The 18,414-nt window shown below is 38.3% G+C and overlaps 2 protein-coding genes across 3 annotated transcripts in view; one reads left to right on the top strand and one right to left on the bottom strand.

Moving 5' to 3' along the window:
* coro6 (coronin 6) overlaps window positions 1-5,590 on the top strand; it is an 18,418-nt gene extending 12,828 nt beyond the window's left edge. Inside the window, exons 4-11 of the mRNA XM_049591407.1 lie at window positions 1,656-1,785; window positions 1,909-2,087; window positions 2,353-2,472; window positions 2,587-2,691; window positions 2,802-2,947; window positions 3,476-3,533; window positions 3,962-4,189; window positions 4,680-5,590. Coding sequence (XP_049447364.1) covers window positions 1,656-1,785; window positions 1,909-2,087; window positions 2,353-2,472; window positions 2,587-2,691; window positions 2,802-2,947; window positions 3,476-3,533; window positions 3,962-4,189; window positions 4,680-4,802 — 1,089 coding nt within the window. The 3' untranslated portion in view covers window positions 4,803-5,590. The remainder of the gene's footprint in view (window positions 1-1,655; window positions 1,786-1,908; window positions 2,088-2,352; window positions 2,473-2,586; window positions 2,692-2,801; window positions 2,948-3,475; window positions 3,534-3,961; window positions 4,190-4,679) is intronic.
* LOC125897920 (von Willebrand factor A domain-containing protein 7-like) lies at window positions 5,377-18,414 on the bottom strand. 2 transcript variants are annotated; one of them, XM_049591406.1, is made up of 16 exons: window positions 18,327-18,414; window positions 15,502-15,695; window positions 15,142-15,414; window positions 14,950-15,043; window positions 14,670-14,804; window positions 12,497-12,683; window positions 12,235-12,407; window positions 12,019-12,131; window positions 11,783-11,899; window positions 10,713-10,910; window positions 10,495-10,627; window positions 8,089-8,238; window positions 7,770-7,862; window positions 7,422-7,687; window positions 7,057-7,344; window positions 5,377-6,828 (listed from the first exon to the last, which is right to left on the bottom strand). In XM_049591406.1, exons 2-16 carry the CDS (start codon window positions 15,685-15,687, stop codon window positions 6,421-6,423), a joined length of 2,814 nt encoding a protein of 937 aa, XP_049447363.1. In that variant the 5' UTR covers window positions 15,688-15,695; window positions 18,327-18,414; the 3' UTR covers window positions 5,377-6,420. The 2 variants fall into 2 exon arrangements, with proteins under 2 accessions (XP_049447363.1, XP_049447362.1); XM_049591405.1 differs by lacking the exon at window positions 18,327-18,414 and adding an exon at window positions 16,523-16,641.

The following is an 18,414-nucleotide window of genomic DNA, read 5'->3' as shown; positions in this document are numbered from 1 at the left end:
CTGCTTCTCCTATGGCAACAGCTGCTGGGATGCTGTTCGAGGGTTGTGTGTTTGCCTTTGTGTGTGTGCACTTTGTTTATGTGTCCAGCACACAGACGGACAGTCGCAGCTGTCTAGTCTTGGCAGCGGAGCAGAGAGGCCATAACTGTGATGTCATTCTCTTCAGTTCACAGAGATGGATCATTGTGTCATCTGAAAAGGCTCATTAGAGTGTGTGTGTGTGTGTGTGTGTGTGTGTGTGTGTGTGTGTGTGTGTGTGTGTGTGTGTGTCTTCTTGAGCATATGTGATCAACTAATCATCTACTGTGTGTAATTAAAAGGTGACACTTCAACAAACTGCTGAAAAAATGTACTGACATTAATGAGCAAAGTTTTGTTGATTACAGTTATATATAAATACCATAACAAGTGGTGTCCTTTTAAAGGGCGATTCTGATATTTCTTAGACCCAATATTCAGGCAAAAAATAAAGGGACTTCCTCCACCAGAAATGTATCCCTCACTGTTGTGGAAAGGCTTTGAAACTGCCTTGAGACAAGAAATTTACACAAAATATAAGTGAACAGATAAAAAAAAAATTAAATGAATGTAAAAAAAAAAATAAATAATAATAATTAGAAAAATGTATTGTTTTTGTGAATTCTCAGGGGGCTTGACTGTGCAAGAGGAATTTGGACTCAGTATTTCTACATTTCTAGCTCACTAAAAATTATTAGAAAATTAATAGATTGTCAGATCAAAATCTCTTTAAATAGTAAAAATTTAAACGTACAATTTAGGGCTGCAACTGTTTGAGATTTTCATTATTATTATTATTATTATTATTATTATTAGTTACAGTTGAACAAACACTTTATTATATTACAGTTTTAAACACATATTTCAATAGATTTTTTTTTAATTATTTGATTAATTATTTAATAAATTTTAATTAATTATTAATATTTTTAAAGTCTTCCTTTTGAAAATAAGTAAAACAAAGGTAAAAAGTCCTCCTCCAATTAATTCTTTTCAATACTGTAGCTTAGCAAATGTAAACAGTGTAATTGATTTCATATATGGTATACTGACCACTGCAACCCTCATGCCATTGCATTTTTGCTTTGTATAATTATGAATTAGGGTTGATCACATTTTAAGAGCAAAAGCCTCAGTAAGCAGCCTACTGGAGATGCACACAGGTGTGGAGTTCAGTAGGTGTCATCGGTCGTCACCTTGACAATGAAGCAACAGAAATGTATACTGCTGGTAATTTATGAACCAATTAGAATTACTGAGCAGTAAATTTGTGCTGAGTATAATGGGAAAATGAAAGATGTGGGCCTTCACCACTATCCTCTGTGTCCTCTGTGGTGTGGGAGTTTGTAGAGCAGAGGTGTAAAGTAAGCAGGTGGAAGTGCTGCACTCTGTAATAGTGTGTGAGTATAGTCACTTTCATCTGTTTGATTTTCTCTCTAAGGTGCATGTGTACATCTTCTGGTCATATTGGTATAAAGGAGAAGGTCAAACACGAGGGTTAAATGGGTTAAATGGCTCACATTTCATGTAGGCTACCAATTTACAGTATTTTACAACACAGCGATTCCTGGACACATCACATTTGTTGTGTAACATCAGACAGAGAATCTTGATTTTCCTTCATCCCTCCTCTCCAGGTGTGGCAGATCCCAGATCACTCACTGACCCGCCCCATCTCCGACCCCGTTGTGGTGTTGGAGGGACACTCCAAACGTGTCGGCATCGTCACCTGGCACCCAACCGCACGCAACGTACTACTTACTGCAGGTAGGACACCCACACACACCCATAGGCCTACTTGTTTCCTTGATAGTCTTATAATCTTCTGACTTTATGTAACATTGGTGAGTGTGAGCACATTCAAATGTTCATCTTTCGCTCTGAACCCAGGCACTGATAACCTCATTATAATCTGGAACGTGGGGACGGGGGAGCCCATCATCTCCATGGACGACCACCCAGACCTAATCTACAGCATCGCCTGGAACCGAAACGGCAGCTTGTTTTGCACCACCTGCAAGGACAGGCGTCTGCGTGTCTGCGACCCCCGCAAGAGGGAGGTGGTTGCGGTAAGTGCGTATGAAATACTAATAAATGCGTTCCGTACAGTATGATTAATTCTAATAGAATAACACCACTGTCTAATATATTATTGCTGAATGATGCCTTTGATATAAAAAACACAGCTTTAATATTGTACATCATCAGATTAACTATTCAGTGGTTATGTACAGGCCACTGATGTTGAGGTCCACATGCACAACTCCTATAAACACCTAAAAGGTTAAAAAAAAATAGCTCTTGTCGTGATGTCTCCCCTGCACTGACCAACAGGAACGTCTGGCTCCACATGAGGGGATCCGGCCAATGAGAGCTATCTTCACCAGAGACGGAAACATCTTCACCACAGGATTCACCAGAATGAGCCAGAGAGAGCTCGGACTCTGGGACCCAGTAACAATTCTCATATATTGTCCATGCATATCACAAGGCCCAGAAATATACATGTCTTTATATGCATGTTCAGTACAAACTGTAGGCTTTCTTCATTGTTTTTAATCTCCACAGACAAATTTCGAGGAGCCCATTGCACTGTTGGAGCTGGACACAAGTAATGGAGTGTTGTTACCGTATTACGATGCAGACGCAAACATGGTCTACCTCTGTGGAAAGGTACACTTTATTAGTCTGTAAATTATAGTATGTACACTATGTACCTCAATAATCACAGTATCACGTTTCATATGTCACATGTTTTATATGTGTGTTTTCTGTGTGTGTAGGGGGACAGCAGTATCCGTTACTTCGAGATCACAGATGAGCCGCCATACGTCCACTACCTCAGCACCTTCAGCAGTAAGGAGCCCCAGAGAGGGATGGGCTTCATGCCCAAAAGAGGTGTGGACGTGACCAAATGTGAGATCGCCAGGTAAGATAGTGATCATAGAATACATTACCCAAGATTACAGCTTACAGAATTATTTCATGAAATGAGACTGATGGGATGTGAAGGCTGCAGATGTTTCATGAGACTGATGAAGCTCAGAGTGCCGACCATCTGTCCTCTTAACAGCTATCTGTTGTTATAAATAACTGGAGTCCGACTTTACTTGTACTCAGTATTAGTCTATGCACATCACATAAGTAAAATATAAAAGTATAAAAATATATAAGTATAAAATAAGTAACCAAAGTATATTGGTATGAGATTCCTAAGCTTTCACATTGACATAGTTTTATGTGACCCGTCTTGTCACCCCGATGAAAAATTTCTGGGTGTGCCATTTATTAGATTCCTTACCCTTGTTCTCCAATCATTACTGAACCCTGACCTCTGATCTTAGAGTGCTCAAAATCATCTCATGCTTTGCACTTACAAATGTGAACTGATACGGTGATGTGTAGCAAAGGCACAACTGATGGAGTCTCTTTCCTCTGTCTCATCTTGTCCTCTTAGGTTATTCAAGCTCCTTGACAAGAAGTGTGAGCCCATCTCGATGACAGTACCCAGAAAAGTAAGCCTGATCACACTTGACAAACCAAGTGCATTTACTCAGTGCTGTACTCAAGTGCAATTCTAAAAGGTTTTGTTTTGTTTTACTAAATCCCATTTTATTCTTCTCATTACTTTAATTCCACCAAATTTCAGAGGGAAATATTGTACATATTGTATTATTGTAATATATTGGACTTTTTAATGATTCTTATTACCACAATCTGCTCTTGAAGTCATATTTATGTTCCTTTATGTTTTGGTTTCCTTTGGTTCTCTTCTCCTCTCTGCTCTGCTCTCATTTTCTGTACCACTCATCCCTTCAGAAAGACAGACGGAAATAAATGATTTTTATCAACCTGCTTAAACAACCATTGTACAGTGTATTCCAAGACAAAGACAAAACCACATCTGTCTCTGTTTTTTCACTCCGCCAACTCTCTTTCGCAGTCGGACCTCTTCCAGGACGACCTGTACCCAGACACGGCGGGGCCCGAGCCCCCCATGGAGGCTGAAGAGTGGCTGGATGGCCGCGACGAAGATCCAATTCTGGTGTCCATGAGGCAGGGCTATGTGCCGCCCAAGAGCCGAGAGCTCAAAGTGGCAAAGAAGAACGTGCTGGACTCCAGACCCACCACTCGACGCAGCATGTCCACTCTGGACACCAACAGTCTGCCGGTAGGTTGTGGCGTGTGTTTTATTACCTGCTCACATAATATATATTCTGTATGTGAACTACTGTTTGTTACACTACATCACATATACAGTATAGTATTATACTCATCTGTGTTCACATTGCAGACTACCAAAGCTGTGTTGTGCTTTACTGCTGCATTTAATGTGTTGATGCTTGCACATTTTTAAATTTAAACAGACTTACTTTAGCTTTGCAGCTCATAATCTGAATGTAGTGTTACTTCTGAACATCTGTGTCTCTGTTTAACATTCCTGTTCATCTCTCCTATTTGTACCTGCCCACAACCTTTTTTTCCCAAAGTTCCCTTCTTTGTTTTGGTTTATTTCTCCTAGTTGTTCGCTGTCCTTGACCTGTTTTTCCTCTCTTTTTTTCTTTATCCTTAATTTTCCCCTTCCTGTCACTGTCTTTTTTCCTTTCTTCTTCTTCCTCTGTTTCCCGTTTTCCCCTTCGCTCCACTCTTCTCCCGTCCAGCATGACTTGCTTGAGAGGTTGCTGGAGGAGATTCAGAACCTGAAGGCTACAGTTTTGACTCAGGAGAAGAGAATCTGTGACTTGGAGAATAAGCTTTCCCAGTACACCAATGGCACTGACTGACATGCATGAAACACGCTTTTTGAAGAACTGGTCTAAATTTCAGAATAAATATCTATTTAACTGTTATAGAAACACATTTCCCTTGTAATGACAAGGAACCACAAATACTCCATCAGTGCCCCTTGCCCCTTTAAAAGGTACTATTGTGTAAGAATATGAATGTGGACGATGTAAAGTAAAACTGATGGTCCAACACAAGAAATTACATCCATATCTAGTGTAATTGTTTTGTGGCCAATTCTTTATAATCCACATTCCAGTTTTAACATAATTTACCTTTAATGCTATGGCAAAAATATTTTTAATATATTCACACCTATTCAGTGATTTATAAAGAATGAGAAGAGTACAAAGTGGACTGAGGGCGCCATAGGTTAAAAGGGACATGTGCAAGTTGGATTAAATGTCTGGAGAAAGTCAATACTGGCAGAAAAGCACACATACAAAAAGTAGCAAAAATCAAATGCCACAAAAAACTGGTTTGGTTTTGGTAGAATACATCTACAAACTCCCCAAACTACACAGTGAAAGACACACACATAACCATAAAAGATACACACTCTCAACACACATATTTGTCTCATGCCCCGTGTCAGACGATCACTGACCAGTTTATTCACATAAGTCACTCTGAAAACTTTTCAAAATGTAAATAGTGATTAAAGGAAACAGGAGAAACATTGTTGAACTTGTAGCAAAATGTGAAAAGCAAAGCGTTTTGTGTTCTGTAAAGGATTATACATTAGACACATTATGACGACAATAAAAAAAACTGTTTTTTAAAAATGTCTGCGGCCTCTGTTTGTTGTTGCAACGTTTTAAATTTTATGTCTTGATGAGAAATCACCTGCCGTCTATTACATGTGAAGGGTGTCCAGACCCTTCATGTGTGATGGACCAATTGGCATGTAACCACATACAGGTGAAGACTCCAGTTTTGGGACTCCCTTAAAACTTGGTATTTCACCCAGATGGGCGTGGTTTTAGTAGCAAACTAAATTGAAGGATATACAAGTATGAAGACATACAGAATAGACTGTTCACGTTTTCCAATAATCTCTATATTGGGCCTCACACTTATGTACATTGTACAAGTCATTTGAAAATCTGCAAGGAAGTAAAAAATCTAAGTCTATCTTCATAAAGTTATAAGCACAAAAAAATAAAAATGTCATCTTAGTTTAAAGTTAGGGAGATCTCCTTAATCTTGGAGTTAAGGTAAAGTTTGAGTTAATAAACAACTTTTTAGAATACAGTTATGTAAATCTTATTCAAAAAGTGATAAGACTCAATGCCAGCCGTGGAGAATGTGCATCAGACACACAACACAAGTTTTTAGGGAGTCCAGCAAGTTTTTCCTCAGGGCAGGATTTCTAATTTTTAGCATTTATCCTGTCTCGCAAACTGAAGGCAATACATGGGTGTGCTGCAAACTGTGTTGATAAGAGCAGTGAGACTCCACCATGGAGTAAATGCACAGTAAAACCTAGTGAGCTAAACAGTTTTAGGTTTGCCACTTCAGGTGTCCCCTTTCACAGTACACATGGTCGATTGATTCAATGCTAATATGAAAGTATTGATTAATGCAGCTTTAACTATTTGTAACTTTGGCATGGAATCACTGGATACCAAGTTCTGCCAGCACATAGAGTCCCAACACTACTATGCTTAGACAAAGAAGAGGTGACTGAGTAACTTTGGTGGACGCAGAGAAAGCCTCTGATGAGCTTTCCAGGTAACTGTATGAACAGATGCCCACATTACCCACTCGATCCACAACCCGCAACTCCATTTCAGGTGAACAGCAAGACGCATTGTAGGAAACCAGAGTTATGTTCTCGTTGCTGGGGGCCAGGCTGGTGGTGATGGTCCCGTTTCCCTTTTTGAGGCTAACATTGCGGACACCCGACCCTTCAGCCCCATCGGTCACCTGGACAAGGAGCTCCCACGTGGCTGAGCTGCAGTTATCAGAGCAGTTGGCTTGCAGGCTGAGCTGCTCACACGTCGGCTGAGTGAAATCAGTCACCTACGAAGATGAAAAAAAAAAGTAGATAAGAGCAGTTTTACACCAGTGAGTTCACCAACAAGAGGCAGAAGGTAACGCTTTATTTTATGGGTCTGTAATATTTTGATAATTCCAGCAGCCAAACACAACTAAGTACATTTACTCTAGTGCCATTATTAAGCAAGTACATTTCCAGGAAACTTTCTAGCAAAGCAAAGAATTGCATTAGCAAATGTGAATGTGTATTACCGAGTTAATGACGGAGAAACGTAGTGCGATGTAGTTAGTATCTTCAGTATCATCAACCTCAATGGTCAGGGTGACATCGGTACCAGACGGGGTGGTAATAGGTGCAGAGATGGTCACTGTACCATTAGCACTCATTCCAGTTTCCAGCATTAAACTGGTTGGAAATGTTGACTTAAAACGTCGGTTGTTGTTGGCTCGGATGGTGACGTTTCCCCCTTTTCCGTTGGTCATCACAGAAAATGGCACAGAGAATGGTTTTGCTGGATCCAAGATGCTTTGTGAATCAGCCTTAATACACAGGGAATGAAGCATTATTTTATAAACTCATGTTTGATATGATGTTTCTCTGACACAGTAATACTCACAGTAATAGTCAGATTTGAGGCTCTGAAACTGGTGGGTGATTGCCTTTGGAACACTATTGTAGCTCTGGAGCCATTGTCCTGGCCCTTCACCCGCACCATAAACTCCACGGATGGTATCCTGTCAACGTGAACTAAGAAGTTTCCGCTACCCTGTGGCTCCACGACTCCTATAATCTCCGATGACTCAGACGATTCCACCAAAGCGACTTCCGTCACTGTGGCTGTGTCACTCCCCGATAAAGACACCAACAAGCTACCGTTGACACCTTTAAAGAAAAAGAAAATGAATCATGTCTGACTTGATGATGTTGTGTTACATCAGCATATTCACGTTTTAGTGTCTTTTACCAGCTCTGGGACGTGTGTCAAGAGCATCATATCCTGTAAATGTGCCCTGTGATTGCTCCACAAAGTCAAACACGAAGTCAAGAGGACTCTGACCTGCAAATAAAAAGTCATCAGGAAAGAAAAAGTAATGTATAGGATGATTTGAGATTTTTAAATTGTTGTAACTTTGATGAAAAGTTAAGGGAGAAACACACTCTCTGAAATCCAAAATGATGTAATGGCACTGAATGAAGAATGTTCACTCTAAGGTAAGTGATTAGACTAACACGGCTCTGATGTTTATTTTGTGACCACAATGAATCAGTAAAGGAGGTCTCACCTATCACCTTCAGAGTGTAAGGATCAGTTGACACCATTCTTATACTCCACGTTCCAGCTATTTTTTGTAGCTTCACAGTCTTAAAGTTTCCCACTGACTGTGATGAAGTAATCAATGATCTCGTCGAGCTGGTGCTTTCCTCAGATGCACCTTCAAACAGAAAAGAGTAAGCATGCTGGTAGGAGACAGTTACAATAATAAATTTGGTGACAGACAAACACATACTATACTATAACATTACTGAAATACTATTTTTAATGGCATACTATACTATGACTGATTATTTTATGACCTGCTATAATGACTTTTTATTGACCTACTATAAAATGACGTTTTTATAACGTCAATTGTAATTTACTACACTTACTTTTTAGGACATTTTTTGTGACAAACTATTCTATGACTTTTTAAATGACATTGCGATACAGTTGCTTATTAATTTCACCATTATATATGAGATTTTTGACATACTATACTATGACTTTTTTATCATGTTTTGGACGTCATACTATACTATGACTTTTTTATCATATTTTGGACGTCATACTATACTATGACTTTTTTATCATATTTTGGACGTTATTCTATACTATGACTTTTTTATCATATTTTGGACGGCATTCTATACTATGACTTTTTTTTATCATATTTTGGACGTCATACTATACTATGACTTTTTTATCATATTTTGGACGTTATTCTATACTATGACTTTTTTATCATATTTTGGATGACATACTATACTATGACTTTTTTTTATCATATTTTGGATGACATACTATACTATGACTTTTTCATCATATTTTGGACGTTATGCTGTATTATGATCTTTTTAATCATATTTTAGACAACATACTATACTATGACTTTTTTAATCATATTTTCAATGTCATACTATACTATAAATTTTTTATCATATGTTGGACGTCATGCTGTCCTATGACTTTTTCATCATATTTTGGACCTCATACTATACTATGACTTTTTTTTATCATATTTTAGGCAACATACTATACTATGACCTTTTTATCAAATTTTGGACATCATGCTGTATTATGACCTTTTTAATCATATTTTAGACAGCATACTATACTATGAATTGTTTATCATATTGTGGACGTCATACTATACTATGACTATTTGTATCATATTTTAGACAACATACTATACTATGAACTTTTTGTCATATTTTAGACAACATACTATACTATGACTGTTTTTTTTATCATATTGTGGACGTCATAATGACTTTTAATCATATTTTGGACGTCATACTACACGATGATTTTTAATCGTATTTTGGACGACATTTTTTTTTTTTTATCATATTTTGGATATCATACTATAATAGACTGTCATACCATGGTTTGGATTTCATACTATACGTTTATATGACGTACTATATACTTTTTTATGATGTTTTGGACGACATACTATAATATAAATTTTTTATGATATCTTGAATGCCATACTATACTTTGATTCTTTTGTTACATTTTGGACATCATTCTATACTATGGCTTTTTATTAATCATATATTAGATGTCATACTATACTATGACTTTTTTTTTTTTTAAATCATATTTTAGATGTCATACTATACTTTGACTTCTTTGCCACATTTTGGACGTCGTTGTATACGATGGCTTTTTTTCAAATCATATTTCAGATGTCATTCTATACTATGACTTTTTTTATTATCACTTTTTAGATGTCATACTATACTATGACCTTTTTTATTATATGTTCAAATTATTAATGACATATTATACTTTGAATTTTTTGTAATTTTCATCACATACTATACTATGACTTTTTGTGCAGTTTTTTATGACATACTATCGTATGAAGTTTTATGTGATTTGTTTTGTGACACACTATACTTTGACTCTTAATGCCATTTTTTAATTATATGCTATACTATGACTTTTTATGCCATTTTCAATGACCCACTATGCTTTGACATGATGTCATTTTTAATGGCATACCACTACACTTTAAGTTTTTACGCCAGTTTTAAATACATGCTTTACTTAGACAGTTTTTGGAAGCTTTGTTTCTCAGCAGCTTCTTTCTATTGAAATAGTACTAAATACTACTGTTGAGTAAAAGAATAAAACTAATTGATTTCAGTGATCACAGAGATTCAACTGAAATAATAAATTTGAAAATTTTAGCTGATATAAATGCTGCTTTGTTAAATAAAATCAGTCGAACAAAGTCCATCAAAACCTGCAGACTGTGTGAAATGTGGTGTCGCGGACAATAGGGACAGTCAGTATTCTGCAATCATACCGTAATGACTCAAAATACATCATGACATATTCATGATGAAATAATACACGCCTTAACGTTAGTATTGGCCAAGTGTAGTGTTGTAGAAGATTTCATATAGAGCAGTATTACCTGTGGGACTGATGACAGTGAAACTGACGGAGAGTCCAGTGATGTAAACTATAACGTTTGTTACTGTCTCATCAACTATAAAAGAGAAAGTCTCTGTCCTTCCTGGGTTCCTGGATGCCTGAAGAAGGGTCACCTAAGAGATTGACATCAAACAGATGACACAGCTGAAATCTATGAACTGACAAAACGAACTAGTAATGAGATATCTGTGATATTACCAGAGAGGGACTGAAGGAGTCTATTATGACGCTGGTGGCTTCAAGGAGCTCATTCTTTGAGACTTCAATAGTCAGACCTCCTGAAGCCTGAGCCAAGTTTCTGTACAGCTGAGCATCTGACGCTGCTATCTTGGGTTTTTCATCATTACTCCGTCTCCTACGATTGACCGTTGTTGTGCCAGAAATCATGAAGTTTACCTGTTAAGAAATTAGGGGAATCAACCAAATAAGTGAGGCATAAAGTAACCAAAAAAGTACAAAAAAAACTCAGGATTATCTGCTGATTATTTTCACCGTTAATTGACTAGATGTCAGAAAATAACAACTCTCCATCCCTTCCCAGAGTCCAAAAGTAACTTTTCTAAATGTTTTGTCTTGTCCAACATTTAAAAATAGTCATCTTACATTCACAGAAGACAATTTTGATATTTTGTCGATAAATTATCAAAATTGCATCTGATGGATTTTCTGTCAATCAGCTAATTAAAAGAAGTTTTGTCCCCTCAGCCATCACAGCCCTAAACAAAAACATGCAGATTTAATATTTCACCCCTGTACACTGTCTATGTCATGTTTATGTTTATATGGTTTTCTGTGGTATGTGTGGGAGAGGGTTATTTGTTATTTGTTATCTGGGGAATATGTGGGAAGAGGGTCTGTTATCTGTTATATGTTGTTTATGCTGCCCTGAAACCAACCTGACTGATGATGATGTGTGAAAACAATTATTCCCCTGGGGACATTAAAGATCCTAACCTAACCTAATTCATTAATCAACTAACTGTTGCGGCTCTAAAATGTTTTGTCAGGTTCAGAGAAATCAAACAGACTCAGGTGTGTGTCATTGAAATAATCCTTGTCCCACTGATGGGTGTGCCCACGACCAATTAGATACGTGCACACCTCCAAGCATTCCTCAAGATGATAACAAACACAAACCAGCATTGCATTCGAATCATTAATAAACACCACACAAGCTAAAAATATGTCAAGAATCTCACAATATAGATGTGCGAAATTCTTCACTGACCATAAATGAGTTCATAATGACACCTAGATTAGCCTCTCACCACTGACTGTGTCCGCTCTATGTATGCAGTCACTGTGCTTTTCAGATGTTTGTCTTTAGCAGGTGCATCCGTGAAGAGGAAGATCTCAGAATTTGAAGGAGCATTGCTCAAAGCCATCTGTATGAGGATGTCAGAATGAAATAGCAAGAATAGTTTTCGTTAAAACTGTTAACACATCAAGCTTTTTGGGGCAGTTGGAAGTAGGAACAGCCACACATCACATCACATCACAGCACCTGAAGCCCCGAAAGACTCATTTCCTCGTCATCTCCTCCACCACTTGCTGACAGAATGTCAATGACAGCCTTGAAGGTAACTGCGTCTGAAGTCTTTATCAATGGTCCGACGTCTGGGGTTCAGGTGGAGACAGGAAAAGAAAAAAACTTGACAGAACAGGCATCGTTTCACATGCAGAGATAATTTGACAAATTTGTAGTGTCCTAAAATTGTACCTGGATCGTTGAAAGGTACAAGGATGTAAACTGCGGGCTCATTCTCTGTGCCCACATTGGTGATTATAGTTTTAGCGACTTCCTTCACCGCTGCAATGTCATCACTCATGCTTTTTGTGGTGTCGATCACAAAGCAAAGAGCTTTACTGGATCCTTTGGAAATTCCCATCATCCTGAGGGATGGAGAGAGATTAAAAAAGAGATGAACTACTCTACACCTCCTTACTGTGGATAGCTGAAACATGCAGAGAAGGTTTCATACTGGAGGAACTCTCTGTCACCAGCAGCTCTGCGAACGTCCTCCAGTAGGTCACTGGTTGCAGCAATTGCCACATTTGCAGCTTCCATGTGGAGGTGTCCGTGGCTGGCGTCAAAACTGTCTTTGTTGATCCCGCCTGTAGGTTCGATGGTGCTTGTTTGGTCAACTGCTCCGCCGTGACTGCATTTTCCTTTTCAGCAAATAGCATAAGAGGGAGATGATAAATTGACATTTGCTTCCTTTTGGTCATATCAGGCTTTTATGAGGAGTCTACTACTGGTTACATTGATTTTTACGTTCATAAACACTCTGTGCAACTCTTTAAAGCTGCAGTAGGTAACTTTTATAAAAATAACTTTTTGCCATATTTGCTGAAACTGTCACTATATCCTGACAGAGGTACATTCGACCGATAATTTGTGAAATGATCAGATTCATCTGGCTCGTCCTAGTGCTCCTAAAGGCACTGCAATAATCCATTAGGCCTGAACAAAAACAACCAATCAGAGCCAGGAGGAGTGAAAGTGAAAGCTTTTCATTGTCGATTGTTGGCACAATAGCAGTTGCATGAGCAGTGGTAGATGTGTGTCAGTGACTCCTGCTGGCTCTGATTGGTTGTTTTTGTTCAGGCACAATGGATTACTGCAGTGCCTTTAGGAGCACTAGGACGAGCCAGATGAACCTGATTTTTTCACAGATAACATGTCTCATGTATTGTCAGGAAAAAAAGTGACAGTTTAAGTAAAATTATTTTTTATGAAAGCTACCTACTGCAGCTGTAAAGGGGAACCATGCCTAATTTCAAAATTCATACATGTAATACTGATCATCTATGACAGTGCAAAAACATTAGTTAACATAAACAACTATCTCCCAAATTCAAAAACTAGAGCGCTAACACTTTAATTTGTGGTGTCAAAGAGCAAGCAGGGGAATGTTCTGCATGTCTGGGAACATCTTCTGTTTCACACCTGAGATAGAATAAATCTCCTTTTTGGATAAGAAAGAAAAAAACAAACATTCTGTAGGTCCACAAAATTATCCATTTTGAATGAACCGCAAGTGATGCACGCTTTATCTTTAAGTACAGTAAATTTCCAGTACAGAGCATTTATTTTGAAGTGCTGTTTCCTACTGTAGAGTGAGTAACAGACAGCAACTTGAGACAGAGACAGCAAACTAGCTCAACAACATGGCCAAACGCAAGTATGAGGCTGAATGTACTGAACTTTATGGACCTTGAACTAATGACTAAGGAGAAATTTGGACCCTGTGCTGGACCAGTTGGGAACCACTGCTCTATGGCATCTCAAGTTTGAGACTAACCTCTCTGGTTTCTGGCTTTGAGAGAGAGCAGCTCATGTTCACAAATACTGATTGAGCTTTCCTCGGCCATGGAGCGGTGATACAGTACGCAGTGGCTATAGTGACAGTTTCAGCAAATTTGAGAAAAAATGTACAGCTTTCCAGCTGAAATCAGGAACTTTCCACACAATATCCTTCTGAGATTCTGTGTCTTCATATGAGGACATCACATTTTTGGTTTCCTGCACCTTATACTTCATTCTGTTTAACTTGTCCTCGTTTGTGGACACTTTTTTTGTGTGATTTAGTGGTAGTAAGAGCACAACACACTTATCCATGTTTAGCCATCTCTGCCGAGTCAGTCTGCAGCTGATGCCGAGACAAAAGTGGACAAGGTACAAAACCTGATAGCATGTTATGGCTGAAAGTTGTTTATTCATGATTAATAAAGTTTGTTGTTTGATATGTCAAGCAAATTTACCCAATTTTAGCAACAGCAACAAGCTAAGATGCTGTTTATTAGGAAGTGCTCGTTTGACGACATTGGGACTTTATCATCAGTTTGTTGAAGGACGTTGTTGACAATGTTAAGTTTTTTTTTACTTATCAGATCCTATGGATCCCAAATAGCTAGGAGAAATTAAAAATGCATACCGGACAAAAGTTCGGGTCTCAAAAGGATATGACCCTACAGAACATCTGACACTGGGTTGCTCTGGGTTGTGTGAAAGGCTGCTGTTGATTTAAACTGCCTTTAACAAAATCGATTTTTTTTGTGTGTGGTGCTGTGATGTTGGTTTTAATAAGACAGGTTTTAAAATTTTTTTAAAAATGCTGTGGCATTAGTGGTTGAAAGAATTAAATCACTAACCTTTTGGTTTGTGTGGGTTTATAGGCACAACACTAAAATACCCAGAGGTCAGTATGCCCTCCGTTATGATGTCCTTCAAGATGTTGTTGGTGCAGTTGTCTCCAACACAGTTGCGACATGTTGCCCTGCTTTCAGCTGTGAAGAAGTTTGTTTAAAAACATTACAATTAAGTTTTTTGTTTGTTTGTTTTCTGTAAAAAAAAAAAAAATTCTTCAGTGTTGTCATCCATTTGGTAACACAGTCAAACACAGACAGAGGTCACATCATACTATATCTTTACCTGCTATGGTACCAATGCTGCTGCCTGATTTGATCAGATTGAAGTTTGGGGATTTGTTGCCCAGTTCCACATAGTTACTATGACTGTAGAAGTCCTTCACATGGACAAAAAAGAGGATGGAGTTAATATTCCCTTGAATTTAAAACAGTTAAAAACAGCCTTATTAAAGTTTTCACAATTAATGATAAGTACCTGTAAAGGATGTAAAATCTCTCCCAATTTCTGCCTCGCCGCCTCATAGTTTTCATGCGTGTTGCTTGCTTTGACAACCTTTAATCCCTCAGTGATGATTTTCTTTCCCTGATCAAACATTTCTTCATCAAAGTGGAAGCTTGCATTGAGGGCATGACGGAGGTCCACCCGCACATTCATCAGTGTGATGAATATAATGGCTCGGCGGAAACTCTTGGACGACTTTGGAGCGCCACAGGCCACAGCAACAGCCCCTGCAGTGAGAGGCTGTGCCTGAACACACAGACAAGTCAGATCATACATTACTGAAAGACAGATGCAAAATTCTGGTGAAACATCTTAACTGAAGTGAATTCTTACAGGAAAAGTAAAGTCTGTCCCCTCAGCTTGGGCCAGAGCGCGGCACACATGCGCCGTGACATTTAAAATCGCACTCTCTGTGATTTCCAGATGATTCAGAGACTTTCCTGGCAATATCCCAAAGCCCTGTGCCCCAGTGTGCAGGAGGAGGAGGAGACACAACACAGCCAACCCTGAAGACGTCATTCTTCAACCTGTCGAATGATATGAGGAGGATGCAAACACATTTATTTAACCCCAATTTCTCTGTATCAGTTATCAGGCCCTTAATTTATCCTAAACAATTTTCTAAAGTCTACTACGAATATGATGATGAGCAAAAATGCTACAGGCAAGTGGGTGTCAATGTTTTTATGTTTTCAATTTGTTTGCAGCTGAGAGAGTTGGGTTTAAATGAACTGTTGTCAGAAAGAAAATAGATTTTTATTATGATCAAACAATCACAACATCACCTGCAAGCATTTACTAATACACTATAATACCAGCAGTGCAGTAGACCATGATTCTGACACCTCACTAAGAATCTTCCTTATAGGATTTCCCATCTTACTCTGACCTCAGTTCCCTCCATATGCTCACAATAACAGATTTTTATTAAGTATTCCGTTTAATTGACCTTCAAATCTCAGATCAAAGCATGAGCACTTTATAAAAAGTCATTATTTCTGCCTAAAAATTCACTTGGAACTCATACTTGAATGTTAACCATTTATTCAAACTATGCTGCACAGGTTGAGTGAATAGTTCAACTAAATCATTCAGAGAATATGTATGCTCATGAATTGTTACGTATACTATATAGATAATCTGTTAACATGTACAGAACAAAACAGACTGTTAAATCTCAACTAATAAACTAGTGAAATGGTACAACTACTCTATAAACCATCTGTAGGCAGACTTTCCAAATAACGTGCTACCAGATTGTCCTCTTGTGTTACAGTAGATGGTATTTCTAGACCAGAAAACACAGATCTGATGCCGTCTTTATATATAAATGTGAGATAAAAGAGCACTGTACCTTAGCCGTTGAAGCTGTCCCATACACTTTATTGTTATTGTGTCAACACCTGCTTCACAAAGCTTAACAGAGCTTCACAGCGAGGGTGGGGTTGTGCGGGACTCGTTCTACCTGTTGCTTAGGTGTGTTTGATAATGAAGGCACTACCAAAACTGATGCCATAAAACCACTTATGATCTTTCACATTAAACATTAGCATATGTATTTTTAAAAACATTTTAAGACAAAAGTCCTTGTTTAGCTAAAATGTGTAATAATCTATATGAAGTTTGGTAAGTTTGACTTCCAGATCTTGTCTTTATCGGAGTCACTGGCTGAACAACAGTAATTTTAAACATCTAAAATAATAATGATCATAATAATAATAAATGCTCCATGTAATCCCAGATACAGTTTGTCAATTAATACAATTAATGATGAGTAAAACGATTTGTTTGCAGAGGTCTCTTTTCAGTAAGGTTTGCGTGTGCTGCATGCACAGATGCAAAACATGTTTTGTGTGGGAGTGACCCATACAAAACTTAGAGACTGTTGACATGCCTTCTAGATGACATATGCTGCAATCTTCTTAATGTGAGAAACAAAAAATGGATTGGTAAGAGTTAAAAGTAAAACTAAACCACACACTGACACTAATCAAGGCAAACACTGCAGGCAGGTATGGCGCAGATGTAAATTGGGTAGTTCTATTAAGGTTACTGTTGAAAGAAGCAAACCAGAGTCTGTGTTATCGTCATGATCAGGGTGAGAGCACAGCTGCATGACGGTGACTCCTGCCATCTGTAACCACAGGTAGACTGACAGTCTCTCATATTTGTGATTCTACACATAGTAAAAACATGACTGATACGCTCACTGAGCACACACAACAGTGCTTTCTTTCCAAAGCAGCTATCTTAACTTGCATTAACAATGCAGCTCAATTGACTGTGAGGTTTCAGCACGGACATCTCAGTGGTGTAGGATGTCATCCGCAAAAGGCTGGGGGTGGGGGTGGAGCTCATGTCTTGTTCATTATGCCATTTCTTAGATGATTTTAATGACAAGTTGATTTTGTGCTGCTTTCTGAAATAAATGCAGAGGAATTTATTGTGAGCAGTTCACACTGATAAATATTTTAAAGGGCCACTCCACTGATTTTGCACATGAAGTTCAGTTTACTCGTCATGAGGTGTCCTACTTAGCCTGTGACTACAGCTGTATGATGTTTCTCTGGCTCTGAAGAGAGCTTTCCAATGTAAAAAAAAAACAACCCCAACTCTGATGACATCCTAAACTTGGTTTGCGCTTGAGATTAAAACTTTTTATTAAAAAGCCAGTATTACAAAATCACCTACACCCCTAAACTATAATTAGGAGGCAGGTGAGGTCTAATAAAATACTTGTCTTGTCTTGTCTTTTCTGGAGCTTGACCCATGCTGAGGGCTTCTTTTTTTGTTTTATTTCAAATGAATCGCTCAGCGTCATAGAAGTGCACCTTCTAATTAAACATAAAGGTTCAACATTTTACAAAATATGCTTATTTGCCTGATGGCAGAGAGTTAGAGAAGTTAAGATGAGAGATACCACTACTATGTCTGTCCTTTAACTATAAGGCTCCAGGTGACAGCTAGTTAGCTTAGCACAAAGACTAGAAACAGAGGGAAATAGCTTGTTTGTCATGTTATGTTGCTGGACACGTGGAGGCCACCACACCAACACCAATCTGAAGAAGCTCTGATAAGATGTCTCTGATAAGTGACACAAGACAGATGTGAAAAGAGGCAAAAGCACCCCAAGCTGCACACCCAACCGGGATACTCACCAGTAGCGTAACAGGTGGGACACCATTCTCTACCTGCCAGCATCGTGTTGCAGCACTCACACAGCGAAACAGTACACCACATTTTTGT

Source organism: Epinephelus fuscoguttatus, linkage group LG12 (genome assembly GCF_011397635.1).
Source record: "Epinephelus fuscoguttatus linkage group LG12, E.fuscoguttatus.final_Chr_v1".
NCBI lineage: Eukaryota > Metazoa > Chordata > Actinopteri > Perciformes > Serranidae > Epinephelus > Epinephelus fuscoguttatus.
This window is presented reverse-complemented; position numbering and strand designations above follow the sequence as displayed.

What these genes read in the sequence shown, in the direction of transcription:
- LOC125897920 (XM_049591406.1), bottom strand. Translation starts at nt 15,687, where the DNA reads ATGACGTCTTCAGGGTTGGCTGTGTTGTGTCTCCTCCTCCTCCTGCAC. An exon ending in TGAGTCTTTCGGGGCTTCAG is followed by an intron (nt 11,900 to 12,018) that starts GTGCTGTGATGT and finishes ATCCTCATACAG; the next exon opens with ATGGCTTTGAGCAATGCTCC. An exon ending in CCTCAAATCTGACTATTACT is followed by an intron (nt 7,345 to 7,421) that starts GTGAGTATTACT and finishes CTGTGTATTAAG; the next exon opens with GCTGATTCACAAAGCATCTT.